We start from the raw sequence: 22,970 nt of genomic DNA, 5'->3' as shown, positions 1-22,970 counted from the left end.
GGAGTGGCATTTGGTCTCAAACTTTCCTAGCCCTCATCCTGGAAGGGGACTCTCTCCCTGTTTTGGGATAGAAGTACCTCAATTTCTGGATATTTTCCCAATTGTGTGCTCTACCTGGATTCCTGTGATCATGTCATCAAACAAAAGGATTGAAGGGGAGTGGTTAGAACTGTAAGGCCAGTCTTGAGGGACGTCAGCTGGAAGAGACAGGCCCAACCAACTCTGAAGGTCAGAACCTTTTCTTCCTCTTGTTGTCTACTGCTAAGACTTTGAATTTAAGAAAACTAGCACAGATTAGCATAAACAGGAATAAAAGAAACCCTACACCAGCCATTGAGGCCTAGCCTCAGCTCAAAAGCTGAGAGAGACTCAAACCCAATCTAGGGAAATCCCAATTCCCTCTTCCTTGATACCTCCCCAATCCAAATTTGTTATTAAAATTCATTTTTATTTTAAATAACCACAGTCAGATAACAGGACCATCATTTCAGGGGGACACAGAGTGAGCTGAACCCAAGGACAGCCTTTCAACCATAGACAGTCTTTATTGGACCCCTGCCAGGAGACCTTGGTCTGAGGGGAGGCTTGTCCCTCAGGGGGTCCATGCTTACCTGCTCTGGGGAATCTTCAATAGCAATCAATAGAGAAGACATCCCTCAGGCTATCATAGTTGGCCTATTTCTTGGGAACCCCATTTTTCAAAGATAGCCTCTCAGCAGGGGGTATCTCTCTCCTTTTACCTCACCAGCATCCATATTCCTTCTGTCTCTTCAACTCCTCCATTCCCTGTTACAAAACCTTCCTTATCAGCTGTACCTTTTTAATCCTCAACAATTCCTTTTAACTATTACATGGGAGAGTTCAACTGGGTTGCTGCCTGTACTTCGCAATTTTGGCTCTAACCCTAATTTCTACAGACCATTTTCAAGTATTCTCAACTTTAGTGTGCCCTTAACCCTTAGTGGGGGGAGGTCTATATATAATTATCAAACACTAAGATACTATGTTCATATCCTTTTAGATGTTGTAAATTTAATCTATTCCATTGATTTTTATTCCTTTTTTAACCAATATCAAAGTATTTTGATAGTTATTACTTTGTAGTATAATTTGAAATCTGGCATTGCTAGGGATATTATTAAATTTTTGTCATCATTTACTGTGAGATTCTTGATTCTTTGTTCTTATAGATTTTTCTAGATCTGCAAAGTAATTCAAAGTGTATTGTATTGAAGAAGTAAATTAATTTAGGCCATTCTGTCCTTTTTATTGTATTTCTGTTTCCCATCTATAAACAATTACTCTCTATAGTTACTTAGTTCTGTTTTTCTTTTACTGAAGAGTGTTTTGCAGTTATAGTCATCTAATTTCTGTTTGTTACGGTAAGTAGATTCCCAACTATTTTATAATTCTGTGATTACTTTGAAAGCAATTCCTTTTTAACTTCCTGTTAGATTTTGCTGACAGTACATATTTAATGAATGATTGACCAAAGAAGAGTTGATGATTTGTGAGTTTTTAAAAAATTAACAACTACTTTGCAGAAATTATCATTCTAGTTATTTTTAGCTGAATCTCTAGAGTTCTCTAAGTATAAATCATTATATCCTCTTTAAAATTTGATAATTCTATTTTCTCCATTCTTGTTTGTTTTTCCCCACTTATTGCTATAATTAGCATTTCTAGAACTATTCCAAATAATAATGGTGATGAAAATCATTCCTTTAGTCTAGTTCTTTTTAGAAAGCCATCTCCATGTCTTATTGTCTCTATTCTCCAACTTATTCCCACTAAAACTTTGGATTCTGCCCCTAGAACCCCCTTGGGCTCTGATAGTCTAACTTTGGCTTTGCTTTGCCTATTTCGATGCTTCTTTCATATTCCCCAGCAGTTTCCATGTCCATTTATTCCTCTCTACTCCCTAAGTTCTAGCTCCTCTTTGGTGTGCTGTCTTTCTCCAGTAGTATAAAACAGAGTAGGGAACCATCTTCCATGTTTGTATTTGTATCGCCAGTGCATAACATGGTGGCAATTAGTAAGTATTGCAGCATGTATTCACTCTGTCCATCTATTTATCCATTACTATTAGTATTCCTATTGTTGCTGCTACATATACTACTATTAGCATTTATATAATACCTACTATGTGCCAAACACTTTCCAAAATTATTTCATTTGATTCTCACAATAACCCTGGGAGGTGGGTGCTTTTATTCATCCCATTTTATAATTGAGGAAACTGAGACAAATAGAGGTCAAGTGATTTGCTCAAGGTCACATAGCGACTAAGTATCTGAGACTGCATTTGAACTCTTCTTCTTGACACTAAGCCCATTATCTCTACTCATTGTTCCACTCAGTTTTTTCACTTAACCTTTTTAAGGAGAATTCTCTTTATTCTTATGCTTTTTAATTTCTTGTCAGAAATTGGCATCTTTTGTTAAATACTCTTTCTATATCTGTAATATAATCCTGCAGGTCTTTTATGTTTATAGTTATCCTAATATTGAACCAACTGCATAAATCCAACCTACTTAAAATTAGCCTCTATTTTATTAGTTTTTGGTAAAATTTTATGTAGAATTTCTTGCCATTATTAATTAAGGATATTAGTTTATAAGTTTCTTTCTCTGCTTTATGTCTCCCTTATTTTCAGTGTCAAGATCATATTTATATTCTTGAACAAATTTTTGCAGATGGTTTCTATAACATGAGAATTAATTGTTCTTTGAATATTAGATGGAATTCACTTGAAAATCCATCTAGTCCTATTATTTTTAGCTGTGCGTCCCTCAGCAAGTTACCTATACTTTTTCAGCTGTGTGACCCTATGTAAGTTACTTTTAGTCTCTCAGCTGGTTTTGTTACTTGTAAAACTGGAATAACAATAGCACCTTCTGTATATGTTAATTTTGAGAATCTTGTGAAATAACATGTGAAATGCTTTGTAAATCTTAAAAAGTATCAGATAAATGCTAGGTATTAGAGTTGTTATTGTAAGTTTTATGGTCAAGAATCATCTAGATAGGTTTTCTTTGGTCTCTAGCTTATTGTGCTTTCATAAAAATGTAGCTATTGATTATTTTTCAAATTAGATGAAATTTTTTGTTACATTTTAAACTTTGAGCACCCTCCCTCCATTCCTCCCAACCAGCACTAGAGAGTCACCATTAAACAAAGACAGATAAATATACATACAAACATATGTACATAACACATGTGTAAAATTATATCATGCATACTTCTGTTTACCAAGTCTTTCTCTGATGGTGAACATTCACAGTTATTCTTCAAACAATATTGCTGTTGCTGTATACCACTTTGTCTTGTTTCTATTTATTTTGTTTTTCATTATTTCATACAAGTGCTACTGATTTTTTAATATGTTAATTTTTACTCTGGGTAGTTTTTACAGAGGTATTTTGGAGCCATTTTCCTAAATATTGATTGTTCACACAGAAAACTTGTGTTGTATTAAATGACTATTGTGTGCCATGCACTGTTCTATGAGTTGGAGGTGCAAAGAAAGGTAAAAGATACACCCTCCTTTCAGGGAGCTCACAGTCTAAAGAGGCAAGCAACATGCAAACAACTATGTACAAACAAATATTTAACAGATTAAATTGGAGAAAATCAACAGAGGGAAGATACTAGCTTTGAGAGGGAGGGGGTTCAGGAGCAGGTTTCTTGTTAAAGGTAAGAGTTTAAGTGAGACATGAAGGAAATCAGGGAAGTTTGCAGGCAGAGATGAGATAGCCAGTGACAAAACATGACATCAACCACTGAAGTTCATTGAGTAGGGAGAATGACACGGTCAGATTTGCTTTTTAGAAAGGCCATATTGACAGATGAGTAGAGGATGGACTGGAGTGAAGACAGACTTGAGTCAAGATGTGAGGTGATGGCCTGCACCAGAGCACAGAAGCATTCATAAGTTCAAACTTATTTTTTATGTATTTATGTATTCTTCTTATAAAAGTAACAACTATAATAAACATTTACATAGGACTTTGGTTTTTGAAATGTTATTTAGATACATGATCTCCCTTAAGCCTGTCAACACCTCTATGAAGTAGGCTTTACTATGGCTATGAGGGCGCAGTCATTGCACTTCTTTGAGAATGAATGTTTGCCCTCTGTGTATATTTAACAATATTTCTAATTTTGAGTCTTGTAACCATGAAAATGTGATTTCTAAGACTGTGAATTGCCCAAACTGTAAAGGTTTTGGCCAAACTGTAAAGATAACTTATAGTGCCTTGATTTAAAAATCTAAATTTAAGTGGTTGCCATGGGAAAATTCCCAAACATGAAAGTACCCAAGTCAGCTGGGTTTTATGGAGATTTTAATTAATATAAATGAAGGAATTAAGGGAAGGAAAGGGAGACAGACAGACAGACAGACAGACAGAGAGAAAATAGTAGAAAGGGCCTAGGCCAAATGGCCTAGGCCTGAGACTAAGGGAGAGCAAGTCAGTCTTTAGCACTCACCACAAGATCGTTTCAAGCAAGCTCCAGTCCTCCACTGAACTCCTAAACTCCTGAACTGAGTTCAGAGCTCCAATTCAGCTTCCAAACTGAACTACTTCCAAACTGAACTGAATTCTCCTTTTAAAGAAATTTTCTCTTATGTCACCTCCCCTAAATTTTCACATCTACCAATCATAGTAGACGCTTTTTCCTAAGACTGCCCATTCTTAGTTCTCATCTTCTTTGGTTCTCACCTTCTCTGGTTAGACTAAAACTTCACACCTCTTTTGTTAAGCTTGCCTTTTGTAAGTTGCTTGACCTTTTAGTGATTAATTTAACCTTTATAGGTATTTAGCACCCTTTTGTATTGGATCTAAAAATAGACCACCTAGCTTAGGGTTTTTGCTTTACTATAAGTATGAGTTGGGGACTTTTCATTGTTCAATCAGGAATTTGCAACTTTATCTTCTCCTAAGGCACTGTCTGAGTAGGGTGGAGTAAATTTAAAAGTTCTCAATACATTCCTGACCAAGTACTTCCATTATTAAAAATGGGGAATAGCGTAATCAAATCTTCTGAAGTAGAGTCTGAGTAGTTTTAAGATTCACAGTCTTTAATACCCAAGCAATATTGTCCAAAGTGATATTAATATTTTGCATTTACAATTTTCTCCAGTTATCACTCTCCCCATTCAGTAGAATTAGAAATCAAATAGAATCAATATTGGGGCTCATCGTGTCTCCAAATCTTTTCCCTGGACTGTTATCACTACCCATTCTCTGCCTCTGATAGAGACAAAATGTCACCATAGAAAGATTCCTGGATTTGGAGTCAGAGAAGTGAGATTCACAATCTTTTTTCTGTGTGACTAGGGATAATACTTAACTATTCTGGATCTTGGTTAACATATCTAAATTGAAGGGATTAGGGAGAAGCTGGGTAGCTCAGTGGATTGAGAGCCAGGCCTAGAGATGGGAGGTCCTAGGTTCAAATCTGGCCTCAGACCCTTGCCAGCTATGTGACCCTAAGCAGGTCACTTCATCCCCATTACCACTCTTATGTATTAGAACTAATACATAGTATTGATTCTAAGGCAAAAGGTGAGGGTTTTATAATAATAATAATAAATAAGTAAATAAAAAAAGATAAAATGAAGGGTTGTATTCAGTAACTATAAAGTCTCATATGTCTAAAGCCATTGTCCTTTGAACTCCATAGAAAATGAATGCTTGGGGGCAGCTAGGTGGCTCAGTGGATTGAGAGCCAGGCCTATAGACAGGAAGTCCTAGGTTTAAATCTGGCCTCAGATACTTCTTAGCTGTGTGATCCTGGGAAAGTCACTTGACCCCCATTGCCTAGCCTTTACTGCTCTTCTTCCTTAGAACCAATACACAGTATTCTAAGATGAACTCTAAGATTCTAAGATGGAAGGTAAGGGTTTAAGAAAAAATGAGTGCTCCTTGATATATTTTTTTCCTTACTTAGCCGAAGAATTATGGGATCTAAGTTCCAATGGAGAGGCCAGCCTTCCAACTATTCTAGTTAAGACTTTTAACTAATTTTGAAATCATACCTTGTATATAAGGTAAACGGATAACTTTCATCACGATATGAAATTAGGACCCTTATATTTTCACTGGAACAGTATCAGTTGAATGAAGTATTGGGTATTTTATAGCCAACTAATTGATTTTTGTTTCTTAAACTAAACCCTATCCCTACATTTTTGAGTACATTCATTTTTAGCTTATAAGGCAGTTTACTGTAATTGGTTCATTCGAATGTTCCATGAAACTCTATTAAGCCATGGATTCATTTGCTTACTATTTATTGGATAGTTCATCTAAATTGACTGGCATTCTTCCAGAGTATGGATTGCTAACTTCATCTGAACTCCTCATGTATATAATTGTCACCCATTCCTTTTGTAGGTTTTATGATGGCAGAAGCTTGTAGAATCAGGAAAAAGAAATGAAATGATTCTTTTTTATTAATACTGTTCTGAATACAAGTCAGTTGCTGCTATAGAATTGTGTAAAATGAAATTACTGGGGACATAGAAAATTACTTTTTCAAATGTCTACATATAGTATTTAAACTCTGAACACTTCAAATTACTAGTTATAGAACATTTATCTATTTTTATTAGATTCATTTTAAGTCATGAAGTAATTTCCAGATAAAGCCTCATTCTTGCAAAGTCACTGTATAGAGGTTTTATTTTCAAGGAAAGTGAACAATTTATCATAATGAGAAAATATTACTTCTGAAAATCAAATAACTGGAGGGAATAGTTCAGCTGAATCTTTACTGTTTAATAACAGAATCCAGGAAAACCTCCTTAACAGTTATCTCAGTAATATAACAAAATTACAAATTTTTTATCTTTTTTTTCTGTAATAGGCTAACTTTGAAATGAGGCATCTCAAGCCTCATTTTACTACCCTCAAATTTTATTTTATGTAATTCAGGATGATTCCAGTTTAAATGAGTATGTCACTAGACATTGAGTCTTGATATTGAAGTTTAATTTTAACTCAATTGTTGGTTGATTGGATGAACTTGAGCAAAATCTTTAAATCAATTTGAATTTCTAAACATCACAGGAGCTAAACTTTAATTATTGAAATAATACTACATGTGACACAGAAGCCATATTTTTGGTTCTGCTCTATCTGGAACAATCTAGAGTAACTAATAACAACTTTTATACACATACAGCCTAATAAGACAGCCAATGAGCAAAAAATAAATTAAATTAAATTAAATTAAATACTTTCTATGTGCCAGGCACTGTGCTAAGTACTTGTTGGTATAAAGAAAGGCAAAAAAAAAAACAACCCAACCCTTTCCTTCAATAAACTTTCATTAAAATAAGGGAGAAAACAAGTAACTATGTACATACTAGATATATACAGAGTAAGTGAAGGACAATTTGAGAGGGGGACTTCTTAAAAGGACAAAGAAAGACCTTTTAATGGCTAAACCAAGACTAAAAGATGTGTATTTTGAGGTTATTCAGTTATGTCTGACTCTTTGTGACCTCATTTAGGGTTTCTTGGCAAAGACACTTGAGTGGTTTGCCATTTCCTTCTCTCCAGCTCATTTTACAGATGAGGAAACTGAAACAAGCAAGATTAAGTAACTTACCCAGGGTTACACAGCTAGTAAATATTTGAGGCTGAACTCAAATCTTCCTAACTCCAGATTTATGCTCTATGCAATGCTCCAGGTATATATTATTTATCAATGAAAAGAATATTTATTTTCAGATGATAAACACCAATATATTTGTAAAACCTGACCATATTATTTTAAATCAGTTTGTGGTACAGGAAAATGTTATTTATATGATTTGAAACTACTTCTATTTCAGGATAATGTGTTAAACATTATAAATCAGATAATGGATGAATGCATTCCAAGTGATCGAGCAAATCGGGATTTTTGTGTTAAGTTCCCAGAGGAGATACGTCATGACAATCTGGCTGGTCAGCTTTGGTTTGGAGCAGAGGTAGTGTTTCTAATTTTGTTTTTTGAAATATGCATGACTGAACAATTAGTGTATTTTATTTTAGTATGTGTAACTGAAACAATATAGATTTGTACCTGTCTGTTGCTTTAGTTTTTTCAGCTTGCTTTCTTCAAAACAAATTTTTAAAAGAAGCAGTTATTATTGTTGTCATTTTTCAAATGAGAAATCTGAGACTGAAAGGAATTAAACTACTTACCAAGGCCACAAATCTAAGAAATGACAGAACTGGGATCTGAATCTAGGTTTTTTTTAACACTATGACAAGGGCTTTTTCCACTACCCCATTCTATGAACATAATTTTCCCATTCATGTGTTAAAGAAAATAAAATTTAAATTGGATATTTTGCCATTTGATCTTTTTTATAAAAACGTGTTTTGTTTTGTTTTTTAAACCTTTACCTTCCACCTTAGAATCAATACTGTATATTGATTCCAAGGCAGAGGAGTAGTAAGGGCTAGGTAATGGGGGTTAAATGACTTACCCAGGATCACACAACTAGGAAATATCTGAGGTCAGTTTGGAACCCAGGACATATCCCATCTTTAGTCCTGGCTCTCAATCCACTGAGCTACCTAGCTGCCCCCAAGATTTGATTATTTTTAATGAGTGCAGAAACAAACTGGAAATTATAGCTTTAATTTCTATTTATGTGTGTGTGTATATATATATATGTGTATGTATATACACATATATATGTTTTCAATTTTGAAAGCAAAGAAATTTAAGTAAATTTAATCTGTTGCTGGTAAATTATAATAACTAGGACTTGTTTTTTTTAAAAATAACTCATTTTGCTAATATAAATCTTCATTTTGTGTATGCAGATTAAAGCATACTATCTTTAACATCAGTGTACATATGGTTATTTTGGAGTTTTGGTTTTGTATAAGAGTGCTTTTACAACAATGACCAATATGGGAGTGTGTTTTGCATATTAATACATGTATGGCCCAGAACAGATTGCTTACCATCACTAGAGTGGAAGGAAGTGGGGGATGGAGATGGTTTGAATCTTATAATTTTGGATACATGCAATTGGGAAAATAAAATATCTTTGAATTTTAAAAAATTCATTTTGGTGGAACTGCTTTTAATGTCATATTCTTGAGTATGACAGTTATGCTTATTTCCCTAAAATGGTTGTGCTCAATTTTTTTTTATGAGGAAGACTTTATTTTCTTGAAGTCTTGAGATCTTTACAACATTTGTATTAGGGAGCTGATGCTGAAAAGTTGGACAATTTATCTCCTAAAATTTGAAATATTTTAGTTGATTAATCATATGTGGCTCTTTGTAACCCCAATTGGGGTTTCCCTGGCAAAGGTACTGGAACAGTTTGCTATTTCCTTCTCCAGATCATTTTACAGATGAGGATATTGAGGCAAACAGGGTTACATGACTTACTCAGGGTCACATAACTAGTAAGTGACTGAGGCTAGATTTGAATTCAAGTCCTCCTGATTCCATGACCCCTGCTCTGTGTCACCTAGCTGCCTGGAGTTCGAAAGGGCATCGTTGATTTAGGGCAATAAAGAGTTATTTGAGATCATGTAATCCAGAGGTTCTTAACCTCTGTGGCTGTGAATGCATTAAAAGTTTTGATAATCATATTTCAGTATAAGTTGTTCCCTATGTGTTTTATTTTATGCATTTAAAATGCTATTCTGGTAAGGGGGTCATTGAAGGTTTCACCAGATGGCCAAAAGTTACTAGTACACAAAACAAGAACCCCGAATCTAATTTTTAAGTCTAATTTTTACAGATGACACTGAGATTGAAAGAAATATGCTTTTTACTTTTTTCCCAAAAATTTACTGAAACACCTTTTTCTAGAAGATTTGCCCTAGCTTTATTTATATCTCTAACTTTACATATTAGTGAAAATTTATTTGACTGGTATTGGAAAAGGAATGTTCTCATAGGAATATCTTTTTGCCATATATTAGGCACAAGAAACTATTATAAAATTGTTAGAATTATAGTTTTTTTCTAGCAGTTGCCACATTAGACGAATAACTAAATTCACAAGCATGGGAATTTAAAAATTATGTAGAGGAAAGCAAATTAATTTTGTCTTTTTTTTTCAATTTTACAAAATGTTTTCTTAGAAGTGGTATTGGTTTTGCCCTAATTCCCAATATTTTCTAAATAACTAGAATCAGAGGGCCAACAAAATGTATTTCTATCTAATTCTGTACCTAATTTGGACAGTCACAACTAAGGAAATATATATGATAAAAATGATATGTAGTTCAGACTCTATCCTTCTCATCTCTCCTGTTTCAACAGTGTTTGTCTGCAGGTTCAATTATCATGAATCGTGAAATAGAGAGCATGGCCATGAGGCCACTGGCCAAGGATCTGACACGTAGCTTGGAAGAACTTAGAAACCTCATTCGGGACCAAGCCTTAAGAGATTTAAACATTTATACAGAAAAAATGAAAGAGTCTCTCAAACACTTTGATGTCCTATTTGCTGAATTTGAGTTGAGGTAAATTTTAAATGGTATTCATATTTGCAATGAACATTCATAAGTGTAACTTTCATATTATTTTTCTGTGGCTGTAGCTAAATTTTCAAAACTTTAAGGTTTATATTATTTCCTAAGCACAGTGATTGATTAATTTATAAAGTCAAATGGCCAAAATGTTCATTACATGTTGAAGGCTATTTTGGTTGTGGGCAAATTCCAATGTGTGAAACTAATCAATTTATCATGCATTTATTAAGTGTTTATTACATTTCAGAGGATTCATGATCTAATTAATATGAGTACTTCCTCCATTAGAGAATACCAGATTTCTATCTCTCTCTCATCATGTGCAAATCTTGTCCATGTTCTTTTAACCACTCAACATGCAGGAAGCCTTCTTTACCTTTTTGTGCCCAAATTCCTCTGACAGTCTAGTGAAACCAAACTGAAATCATTTTTCAGAATAATGTTTTTAAATTTATAAAATAAATATTGGAATTTTATCATGATGTTGAAAAACCAAGTCTGTAGACCTCAGGTTAAGAATTCCTTCTCTAGAGTCCAGGCCTTTTATCATTAAGTGCATACCAGTATAAAGTTTTGGTTGTCCATATTTTGCCTCTTAATACATAACTGAACCACCTCTTTTCCTAATGTAAAGATTAAATTTAACCCCTTTTCACCCTTACACTAACCATATACTTCCTTAATAATATATATTTATTTTTTAATTAAAAATTTTTAATTTATTTATTTAGACTATTTTTCCATGGTTACATGATTCACAATCTTTCCCACCCCTCTTACCTCCCCACTAGCAGAGCTAACAAGCAATTCTACTGGGTTATACATGTATAATGATATATATATTTGAAAAAATACAGTTTTATTATCTTTTTTTTACTTAATTGTAGTTCTCAATGTTCCTATACCTCAGAGATCCATCTCTTATAGCAAAGAATGGAAAAGAAAATAAACCCAGTGTATCAAAACTGACCAACACATCAAAGAAGTCTGACCATTATTCATAATATTCCACACCGATAGGAAAGAATGCACTTTCTCATATTCTTCTTTTGACCTAGTGGTCAGTATAATTTTATGGCATTCAGTTTCAATTATTTTGTGGTAGTTCTTTCCACTTAGATTGTTGTCATCAGTGTGCTTTTTAAAAATTTGATATAAATTCATTTCAGCCTTCTTATGCTTTTCTTTATTCCCAATAATTATTATTTCTTACAGAATTATACTATTCCACTAAATTTATGTACCATAATTTGTTTAACTCTTTATCCAGTTGATGGATAGCTATTTGTTTGCAGTTCTTTACAACTGTAAAAATTTCTATTAATATTTGATGTATATGGGCCTTTTTTAATCATTGATTTCCTTGGGGTATATGCCTATCTCTATAGTGAACTATAAATTCCTTTGTTTAGTTTTTAAGATCTACTATCTATCCACAACCTATCTTTTCACCCCTATTGAACATTGCTCCTCTCCCAGTTCTTCAATGTAGCCAAACTGGCCTTCTCTTTGTTCCTTATACACATCATTCCATTTTCCAAGTCCATTTTCAATTGCTGTCCCTCATGCTTGAAAGGCACTCTTCCTACTTGACTTTGCTTTATAGAGTTCTCCAATTTTAAGGTGCCACTCAGATACTGTCTTCTACCCAAAGCCTTTCCTTATCTCTCCCAACTCCCAATCTTCCTCCCAAACTACCTTGTAATGAAATATTTTGTATGTATTTTTACTTTATTAACTTTATATTTGCACAGGTATTTATATGTAATTATTGGGTTCTGTGATATGGAAATCACTTTAAAAGACTGATATATATTAATTTAAGGTCGCCAAGGAATTCTGCTATGTAATTCCTAAATGAAAACTCAAGTCAGCTGTTAACCTTTTTATGGTGTTTTAATTACAAACAGGAGGAAGAAAAGTATTAGAGGGAAAGAGAGAGAGGAGGAAAAGGGAGAGAAGTAAATAGGGCTTAAATACCCACTCTGCTTAAGCTGAGCCAAAGGCCCAAGCCTTGGATAGCCAAGGCAAAGAAAAGAGATCAGTCCCTATCACTCACGTGACCAAAATGGAGAAACAGTCTGAGGGCCTCCACTCCAAGCACCAGGCTCCAACCACCACCACCTTCTTCCCTCCACACAGGAAGCCCCCAGAACTCCTGAGCTGTCCTCTCTCTCACTTCCTGTGTTTCCCTGTACCAATGGTGGCTCTAGCTTAACCTAGGACCACCCAGAGGTCTGTCCTTTTTGCACATGTCTGTTGAAGGCCATATTTTCAAATAATTAAATCTTGAGTTTTGCTACAGCTTTTCCTGATCTTGTTACCCTGAGCAGGGTGAAGATTGTAGTTTCCAAGACCTGATTCTGTTATTCCAAGTATCTCTATTGTTATTGATCAGGAAATTAAGCTAAATCCCATATTCTAAAGAATGGTCTGAATATGGTTGAGTAGTTTTGAAATTCACAGATCCCTTATTGGAATGTAAACTCATTATCAATAGAAATTGTTCCATCCTCTTTACTTGTATCCCCAGTGCCAGAGCACATAGTAGGATATTTAACAAGTACTTGTGGATTGATTGATATTTTGATAAACATCTTAGTCATTTTCTTAGCAGTCATAAAATTATTTCCAGAATGATTACACCAGTTCACAGCTCTACCAACAGTGCATGAGTATGCCTGTATTTTTACTATCTTTGTCCATCTATAAGATATGAAGTGAACTCTCAGAATTGTTTTTATTTGTCTTTCTCTTATTATTAGCAATTTGGTATATTCTTTTATATAGTTGTTAATAGTTTTAAATTCTTATTTTGAAAACTATTAATATTTAGCCACTTCTGTTAAGGAATATTTTTTTATTTTACATGTTTCTCTTAGTTAATTATGTATAGTAATATCTGATCTTTATCAAAGATTATATGGTAGAAAGTTTTCTTTCCCCTTAATAGATCATTTCCTTTCTTATCCTAGTTGATTTAATTTTGTTCCTGCAAAAGCCTTTTGTGTGATTGGAATCATGTACTTTGCCTTTTGTAATCACCTTTATCCTTTGGTTTAGAATTCATTTCTTAGTCATTGATGTGAAAGATAGTTCTATTCTGATTTTTTAAATTGACATATAACCAGTTTGAGTTTGTTATAGCATGTGGTGTAAGATCTTTGTTTTAATCATGTTTGTTTTTTTTTTAATACGGATTTCTAATTTTTCTAGCAATTTTTGTTAAAGAGAAATTTCTTGCCTGGGTAATGTGCCCCAAGCATTTAGGAGCAGCTAAGTAGCACAGGAGATAAAGCACCAGTCCTGGTTCAGGGAGACCTGAGTTCAAATCTGGCTTCAGACACTAGTAGTTAGTAGGCAAATTTCTTAACTCTATTAGCTTTAGTTTCTGTCATCTGAAAAATGAGCTTGAAGAAGGAAATGGCAAACCACCCAGTATCTTTGCCAAGAAAATCCCAGTGGGGTCACAAAGATTTGGACATACCTGATATGACTGAAGAACACTATCTGAGATATGTAAGGAATTAACAAATGAATTTATAATATAAAAAGGCATTTCTATTACATTAAGTGATTTCAAAGCACTAATAGTAATTGAAATGCAAATAAAAATTCTGAGGTTTTGTATTTTATTCAGCAATTTGGCAAAGTTGATAAAATATTTAAGAAGTCAATATTGGAGGAGCTATGAGAAGACTATTGCACTTAATCACTGTGGAATTGTGAGTCATTTCAAATATCCAGAAAAGTAACAAAATTAAGCTGTGAAAGATATGAAAATGTTCATAATATTGGATGTAGTGATCCTATTTATGGCATGTACTCTAAGGATATCAGTAATAGAAAGGCCCCAGGTACACCAAAATGTTTATAGCTATGCTTCTTTCAGTAGCAAAGAATATTAAAGAAAATAGATGTCTATAAATTGAAGAACAGTTAGTGTGATAGTATTCTTCTGTAAGAAATAATGAGTGGAGAGATGTGTGCTGGAAGTTAAGATGACTGACTAAGGGATGTTCAGCTTGCCAAACCCTTTAAACACAAAAATTGAAAATAAACTGCCTCAAAACAAAGTAAAGAAGGAGGAACACATCTCACTAGGGTGAGAGGGGAAAATAACCCAGTGAGTGCTACATCTTGGAGAACTTGCATTTGTATGTCAGTACAACTCTACTCACTGCCAAACAGCCTGAGACAATTTGTTGGCAAAGTGGAGGAGCAACCTGATGCTAATCCTATCCACTTCCATGTGACCTGAAGTAACAAAAGAACAGAGTGGGAAACAGCCCAACTACAGGAGACAAAGGAATCTGAAAGCAGGGGGAGCAGAATTCAGCTGGAAAAAACTACTGCAAGCCTTTCCACAAGAAGCCTGCTGGTCCACTCCCTGGAAGTACACACTGAGAGACCCCAAAAATCTGGGTCTACCCTAAGTACCAGAGAAAGCTACACAGCAAGCTTTGATTTTTCTTCGTGAAAGTTGTTTCAGTCTGTCTCCTTGTTGGTTCTTTCATTCCTATAACAGTTTTGTGGAATTATATTAAAATTGGTTGGAGAGGATTTTCATGCTCCTACTCTGCCATTTTGGCTCTATTTCTACACTGTATTTTTTTTTGAGTACCACTCTCTACCTCAGGAACAGAGCAAAACTTGAGAAGATAGACAAGACAACAAGGTGGTGGGATGGGGGAATAACAACTAAAAAAATGAGCAAAAGATAAAGAACAAACCTAACTTTAGAATATTATTTTAACAGGGAAGATAAAAATATAAACTCAAAAGGACAGCAATAGCAAAAGGGAAACATATGAAACCTCAAAGGAAAGTGAGAAAAGATTTCAAGCCCTAAAAGACCTTTTGGAAGAACTTGAAAAGAAGTTTTAAAATAAAATAACAAAATATATGATGGAAAGATTTAACTACTTGGAAACTGGAATGGGCCAAAAGGAAATGGAGAGAGGGAAAACCACTGAAGAAGACAATTACCCAAAGACTAGAATAGACCAAATGGAAATGGAAACACAAAATGTAAAGAAAAAAATAACTCCCTAAAAATTAGAATTGAGCAAATGGAAGCTAATGACTCCATAAGGCATTAGGAAACAACAAGATAAATTTTTTTAAATGAAAAAAATGGAAGAAAATCTGAAATACCTTACTGGAAAAAAAATAGATCCAGGAGAGACAATCTAAAAATCATCAGAATACCCAAAAACTATGAAAAAAAAGAACTTGGACATCATATTATAAGAAATTATCAGGGAAAACTGATATTCTCTTGATATCCTTAAGCAAGAAGAGAAAATAGAAATTGAAAGGTGCCACCAATCACTTCTGAATACAAAATATCCCAGGATTATTAGAGCAAAACTTAAATTCCCAGATCAAAGAAAAAGTACTGCAAGCAGCCAAAAAATAAACACTTCAAATATTGTAGAGCTATAGTCATGATTGCATAAAATATGGCAGCTTCTACATTAAATGATCAGAAAGAAATGAATATGATATTCTGAAAGACAAAAAAATCTAGCCCTACAACCAGGAATCACATCCCAATGAAACTGAGTATAACCCTCTGGGGGGAAGAGCGTGGAGTGGGGAATGCCATTTAATGAAAGAAAGGACTTTCAGATATTCCTGACAAAAAACTAGAGCTGAAAAGAAAATTTGATGACCAATTTCAACGCTCAATAGAAGCATAAAAAGGTAAACAGAAAAGTGAAAACTTAGGGTTTGAATAAGGTTGAATTGAGTATATTACTACCTAGGAAATAAGATACTTAAGATATGTGTGTGTGTGTGTGTGTGTGTGTGTGTGTGTGTGTGTGTGTGTGATACTTGAGAGATATAAAGTATTTAAATATTCAAGATACTTAAAATACTTAAGATATTTAAACATTTTATCACTCCTAGGACAATATAGAAAAAGGGGAGTAAGCAGAGTAAGATGAGTTAATAATGCTTGAATTTTACTCTCATTGGAATTAACTCAAAGTAGGAAAATCATCCATACTCAGTCAATTATAGAAACGTACCTTGCACTATAGGGAAGTAGGAAGAAAAGGAGAATGAGAGAAGGGGAAGAAGTGGGGAAAAAAGAGGACAAACTGGGAGAGGTGGTGCTTAGAAGCAAAGCATTTGTGAACAGAGAAGGACTGAAAGGCAGGAGAGAGAGAGAGAGAGAGAGAGAGAGAGAGAGAGAGAGAGAGAGAGAGAGAGAGAGAGAGAGAGAGAGAGAGAGAGAGAGAGAGAGAGAGAGAGAGAGAGAGAGAGAAAATGAGATGAGGGATAAAACACACAATTAGTAATCATAACTGTAAATATGAATAGGATGAACTCACCCATAAAATGGAAAAAGATAACAGAGTGGTTTAAAAACCAAAATCACACAATATACCTTCTACAAGGAATACACTTAAAGCAGGGAGATACACACAGAGTAAAAATAAGGGGCTGGAGCTTAGTCTATTATGCTTTAGCTAAAATTAAAAAAGCAAGGATAGCAATCACAATCTCAGACAAAACAAAAGTAAAAGTTGATCTAATCAAAAGAGAAAAGAAGGAAATTGCATCTTAATAAATGGTATCATAGACAATGAACTAATATAAATTCTGATATATGTACCAAATGGCATAACATCCAGATTCCTAAAGAAGTTAAATGAGTTAGAGGAGGAAATAGACAGTAGAATGTTACAACTTTCCCCTCTTCAAAATAGATCAATAATCCAACAACAGCAACAAAAAAGAAAGAAGTTAAGGAGATAAATAAAAGTTAAATGTTAGATTTGATAAACCTCTGTAGAAAACTGAATGGAAATAGGAAGGAATATACCTTTTACTAAGTAGTACATGGTATCTTCACAAAAATTGACCATATCATATGACACAAAAACCTCACAAATGAATATAGTATAGTAGAAATATTTAATGTATCATTCTCAGACCATAATGTAATAAAAATTACATTCAACAAAGAACTACAAAAAGAAAGACTAAAAGTTAATGGGAAACATCTTATAAGGGAAAAATGGATCAAAGAACAAGTCATAGAAACAATCAACAATTTCATAAGAGAACAACAATGAGGAGACAACATACCAAAACTAATGAGATGTAGTCAAAGCTATACTTAGGAGGCAATTTAGATCACTACATGCTTACATCAGTAAAATATAGAAAGAACAGATCAGTGAATTGGGTATGCAACTAAGAAAAAGAACAAAATAAAAACCCTCATTTAGACACCAAATTGGAAATCTTCAAAATCAAAGGGCATAAATAAAAGTAAGAAGACCAATGAACTAATAAGACAAGGAGAGGGTTTTATGAAAAAAAAATATATATATATATATAAACCACTGGTTAATTTAATTTTATTTTTTCCCCATTGAATTATTTAGTTAATTTATAACATTATTCCTTGGTTACAATAATCACATTATTTCCCTCCTTCTCCTCTACCCACCCTTCCCACAGCCAATGCGCAATTTCATTGGGTATTACTTGTGTCCTTGATCATAATCTATTTCCATGTTATTGATGTTTGCACTAGGATGCCCATTTAGAGTCTACATCCCCAGCCATATCCCTTCAATCCATGTATTCAAGCAGTTGATTTTCTTTGGTGTTTCTACTCCCACAGTGTTTCATATCTATCTTCCTCAAGTATGTTTCTTATAGACAGCATATGGTAGGGTTTTGGCTTCTAATCCACTCTGCTATTTGCTTCCTTTTTATCGGTGAGTTTATTCCATTCACATTCAGAGTTATATTACTAGCTGTGTATTCCCTGCATTTTGATTTCTACTCCTGGTCCTGCCTTTTCTTCTTCTACTATTTCCTTCTACACCGATGTTTATTTTTAATTTTTTTTAATTTTTAATGTTTAATTTTAATTTTTAACCAGCCCCCCTAGTTTCCACCCTTATTTTACTTCCCTTTCTACCCTCCTCCCTTCTTATTCCCCGCTTATTTTCCCTGTAGTCTTTCTAAAACTACCCCAACCCTCTCCCTCCCTTGTGCTTCCCTTTCCACCAGTCCATTTATTACCCTTCTACTCCTCTATAGGGCATAAATCTATTCTCTGCCCCAATGGATTGGATTGTTCTTCCCTCTTTGGGTCAATTTCAATGTATGTAAGAGTTGAGTATTTCCTATCTCCAACCTCTTTACCCTTCCACTGTATTGATGTTCTCTCCCCCTCCCGCCATGAGCTTCTTTGTGACATATAAATTTACCCCTTTTGTTTCTTTTCCCATTTCTTTTAGTATTAACCTCTCTTTTAATTCTAGTTGTGTATATATATATATACATATATATATACATGTATATGCATTTATGCATACATATATCTATATACCTGTTTATGTCTTATCATTTCATCCTATACAGTTTGTCACTGTTCCCTCTAAGTGTAATTCTTCTAGCTGCCCAGGTGATAACAGTTTTTAAGAGTTACCAATGACCTCTTTTCTTATAGGGTTACATAACATTTTAACTTATTGAGTCTCTTTAAAAAGGTGTTTTGTTTTGTTTTTCTCTCCCCCCCCCTCTTTTTAAATTACCTTTTTGATGATTCTCTTGAGTTCTGAGCTTAGACATCAAATTTTCTGTTCAGGTCTGATCTTTTCTTTACAAATTCTTGGAATTCTTCTATTTTGTTGAATGACCATACTTTCCCCTGTGAGAATATAGTCAGTTTTGATGGGTAGTTGATTCTTGGTTGTAGAACTAGTTCCTTTGCTTTCTGGAATATCATATTCCATGCCTTTCAGTCCTTCAGTGTGGATGCAGCCAGATCCTGCGTTATCTTCACTGTGGTTCCATGGTATCTGAATGACTTCTTCTTGGCAGCTTGTAATATTTTTTCTTTGGTCTGATAGTTCTTGAATTTGGCTATAATATTCCTGGGTGTTGTCAATTGGGGATTAAGTACACTAGGTGATCTGTGGATTCTTTCAATCTCCACTTCTCCCTCTTGTTCTAGAATATCAGGGCAGTTTTCTTGAATAATTTCCTGTAGTATTAGGTCCAGGCTTTTTCTTTTGTCATGGTCTTCTTTTCCCATGTCACTGGACCCAGGCTTCCAACGCCAAGAGAGTGGGACTGTCTCTGTGCATCAACTTTTCCACTTAAATCTCCTTCACGCACAAGTGTCTTTGTGCACACTCATCTACATCACCAATGAAAGCGCACAAAGACAATTGTCATCCTCGGTTACCGAGAGACTACTACTACTATAGGTCTTCTGGTAGACCAAGGATTCTTAAATTGTCTCTCCTCAAACGATTTTCCAAATCTTCTGTTTTGTGAATGAGATCTTTCATATTTTCCTCAATTTTTTCAATCTTTTCATTTTGTTTTATAGTGTCCTGCTGCCTTGTGAGGTCACTTAATTCTAGTTGTTGTATTCTGGTTCTTAAAGACTGAATTTCATCCCTGGCTTTTTTCATCATCCTTCTTCTTCTGGTCTGATTTCTTTGAAGGTCATCTTTAATCCTCTTTACCTCATCTTTCATCTCCTTTGCCTCATCTTTCATCTCCTTTGCCTCATCTTTCATCTCCTTTGCCTCATCTTTCATCTCCTTTGCCTCATTTTTCAAGCTGGTTGACTTTGGCTTTCAAGACACTATTTTCTGTTTCCAGATGACTTATCTTAGTTTTAAAATTCTTTTCCCAATCGTCTTCAGCCTTTCTTAATTGTGTTTTGAATTGCATTTTGTGTCCTTCCAAAGCTTGTATCCAATTTGCTGGGATTTCTGTTTTATTGCTTGCCTCCTCCTCTGTTTCGTTTGCTCTTAGATCATTGTCTGTACAGAAGCTGTCTATTGTAATTTCTTTCTTCTTTTTCTGTTGTTTGCTCTTATTTACCCTTTCTTTGCTCCCTGTATTTGTCTGTGCTCTTGCTCCTCTCATTTTTGGGGGTTTTGGGGGATTTCTGTCAGTCTCTCCTCTTGGAGCTTTTTCAGGAAATCTCTCTGTGCAGTTGGTGGGGATGGGTGTTAGAGTTTGAGCTTCCCTGTCCTCTGGAGGCCATTGATTTGATTAAAGTCCAGCAGTCTGTGGGGAAGGGGTGTTTGAGTTTAGGATTCTCTGACCTCTGAAGACTTTTGATGGGATTAAGTTCAGCTGGGTTGGGCTGGATGTGCTCTGAGGCCAAAACCTCCTGGAAGACTGGAGCAATATGGAGGGTCTCAGCCACTGTGACCAGGCTGCCCGCTCTATGCTCCCTTTCCAGCTCCTTCCCTGCTGCCTGTGTTTGACGTCCTGCCTGTAAGGTACACCTTCCAGACCAGAGCCTTTGCCTGCCCAGAGGTTACTGCTGTCTCTGGAGGTTTAGTAATCTAGGTGTGGCGGGGGGAGGAGGGATAGCGGTTCTGGGACCTTCCTTCGGCCTTCCCCTTAAACCTGAGTGTTTTCAGATTCTGGCTTGGGGTGGGGGTGTATCTTTTGAATTGTGTCCAGCAGGAGGGTTCCTTGACTCTATCTTGTTGTTAGGTTTGATTTTCAGTCCCCTAGGAGCATTCAGTTTGTGATTGGTTAGGAAGGGTGTTCAGAGGTCAGAACTTCTGCTGCTTCTAATCTGCCATTGTGACTCCGCCTCTGGTTAATTTGATTTTAAAATGTAAGGGAAACCAAATTACTAGTATTAGAAATGAAAGTGAATCACAACTAACAAAGAAGAAATTAAAACAATTATTGGGAGTAATTTTGCCTGGCTAGATGTCAATAAATTTGATAACCTAAGTGAAGTAGATGAATATTCACAAAAATATATACTGCTCAGGTTAACAAAACAGGAAATTGAATATTTTAACAACCCTATCAAAGAAAAAGAAATTGAACAATTTATCAATGAATTTCCTAAGGAAAAAACCCTAGGGCCAGATGGATTTACAAGTAAATTCTGTCAAACTTTCAAAGAAAAATGAACTCTAATACTACACCAACTATTTGGGAAAATTAGGGAAAAGGAATTTTTTCATATTCCTTTTATGATACAATTATAGTATTGATACCCAAACCAGGAAGAGCTGAAACAGAGAAAGAAAGCCATAGAACAGTCTCTCTAATGAATATTTATTGATGTCAAATTTTCATGTAAATACTAGCAAGGAATATACAACATTATATCACATGGATCATATACCATGACCAGGTAGTTTTTATACCAGGAATGCAATGATAGTTCATTATTAGAGAAACTATTGGTGTAATTTGACCATATCAATAACAAAACCAACAGTAATCATATGATCATCCCAATAGATGCAGAAAAAAACTTTGACAAAATACAAGACCCTTATAAAAATATTATATCCTTATAAAAACATTAGAAAACATTGGAATACAAGGAGCTTTCCTTAAAGTGATAAACAGCATCTATTTAAAGCTATCATCAAGTATTATCTCTAATGGGGATAAACTATAATCATTCCCAGTAAGATCAGAGGGGAAAGAAGGATGCCCATTATCACACTACTCTTTAATATTTTACTAGAAATGCTAGTTATAACAATAAGAGCTAAAAAATGGAAGAAATTAGAATAGGCAATAAGGAAATGAAACTACCGCTCTTTGCAGATGATATGATGGTACACATAGAGAACCCCAGAGAACCAACTGAAAAACTAATAGAAACAATTAACTAGCAAAGTTGCAGAATACAAAATAAACTCACCTAAATTATCAGCACTCCTGTTTATTATCAACAATATTCAACAGCAAGAGATACAAAAGGAGATTCCATGTAAAATAGATATAGACAATATAAAATACTTAGGTGTATATTTAACAAAACCAGCAACTATATGAACATAATTACAAAACACTTCATACAAATAAAGTCAGACCTAAATAATTGGAAAATTATTAATTATTCAAGAATAGACTGAACTAATATAATAAAAATGTCAATTCTACCTAGTTATTTTGTCTATTCAGTGCCATGTCAACCAAACAACCCAAAAATTATTTCCTAGAACTAGAAAAAATTCATGTGGTCAAGAATATAAGGGGAATAAATGAAAAAAAATATATGAAGGAAGGAGGCTTAGCCATACCAGAGCTCATACCATACTATCAAGCAATAATCATCAAAACACTCGAATACTAGTTTAAGAAATAGAGTAGTAGATCATAGGAAGTCAACACACAATAGTTAATGACCATAATTACCTAGTGTTCAATAAACCCAAAGATCCAAGCTACTGGAGAAAGAACGCACTATTTGACAAAAACTGTTGGGAAAACTGGAATATGGCAGAAACTAGACATAGGCCAACATCTCACACCATTCACCAAGATAAAGTTAAAATGGGCACTTGATCTAGAAATAAAGAAGGATACCATAAACAAATTAGGGGAATATGGGAAAATTTACCTGTCAGACTTATGGACAAAGGAAGAATTTGTGATCAAATAAGATACAGCATTACAAAAATGAATGGTTAATTT

The 22,970-nt window shown here is 34.5% G+C and overlaps 1 protein-coding gene across 8 annotated transcripts in view; it reads left to right on the top strand.

Moving 5' to 3' along the window:
* The window catches only part of ZFYVE28 (zinc finger FYVE-type containing 28), a 267,258-nt gene that overhangs the window by 96,927 nt on the left and 147,361 nt on the right, over positions 1–22,970 (top strand). For all 8 annotated transcript variants that reach the window (XR_008913103.1, XM_007496838.3, XM_007496839.3 and 5 more), the window contains 2 exons: positions 7,847–7,984; positions 10,297–10,499. Coding sequence is in view for 7 of the 8 variants with exons in the window: in XM_007496838.3 (XP_007496900.1) it covers positions 7,847–7,984; positions 10,297–10,499 (341 nt within the window). In the remaining variant the exon portion in view is untranslated. The remainder of the gene's footprint in view (positions 1–7,846; positions 7,985–10,296; positions 10,500–22,970) is intronic.

This window comes from Monodelphis domestica, chromosome 6, assembly GCF_027887165.1.
Source record: "Monodelphis domestica isolate mMonDom1 chromosome 6, mMonDom1.pri, whole genome shotgun sequence".
NCBI lineage: Eukaryota > Metazoa > Chordata > Mammalia > Didelphimorphia > Didelphidae > Monodelphis > Monodelphis domestica.
Note: the sequence above shows the minus strand (reverse complement) of the source record. Positions and strands in the feature narration are given on the sequence as shown.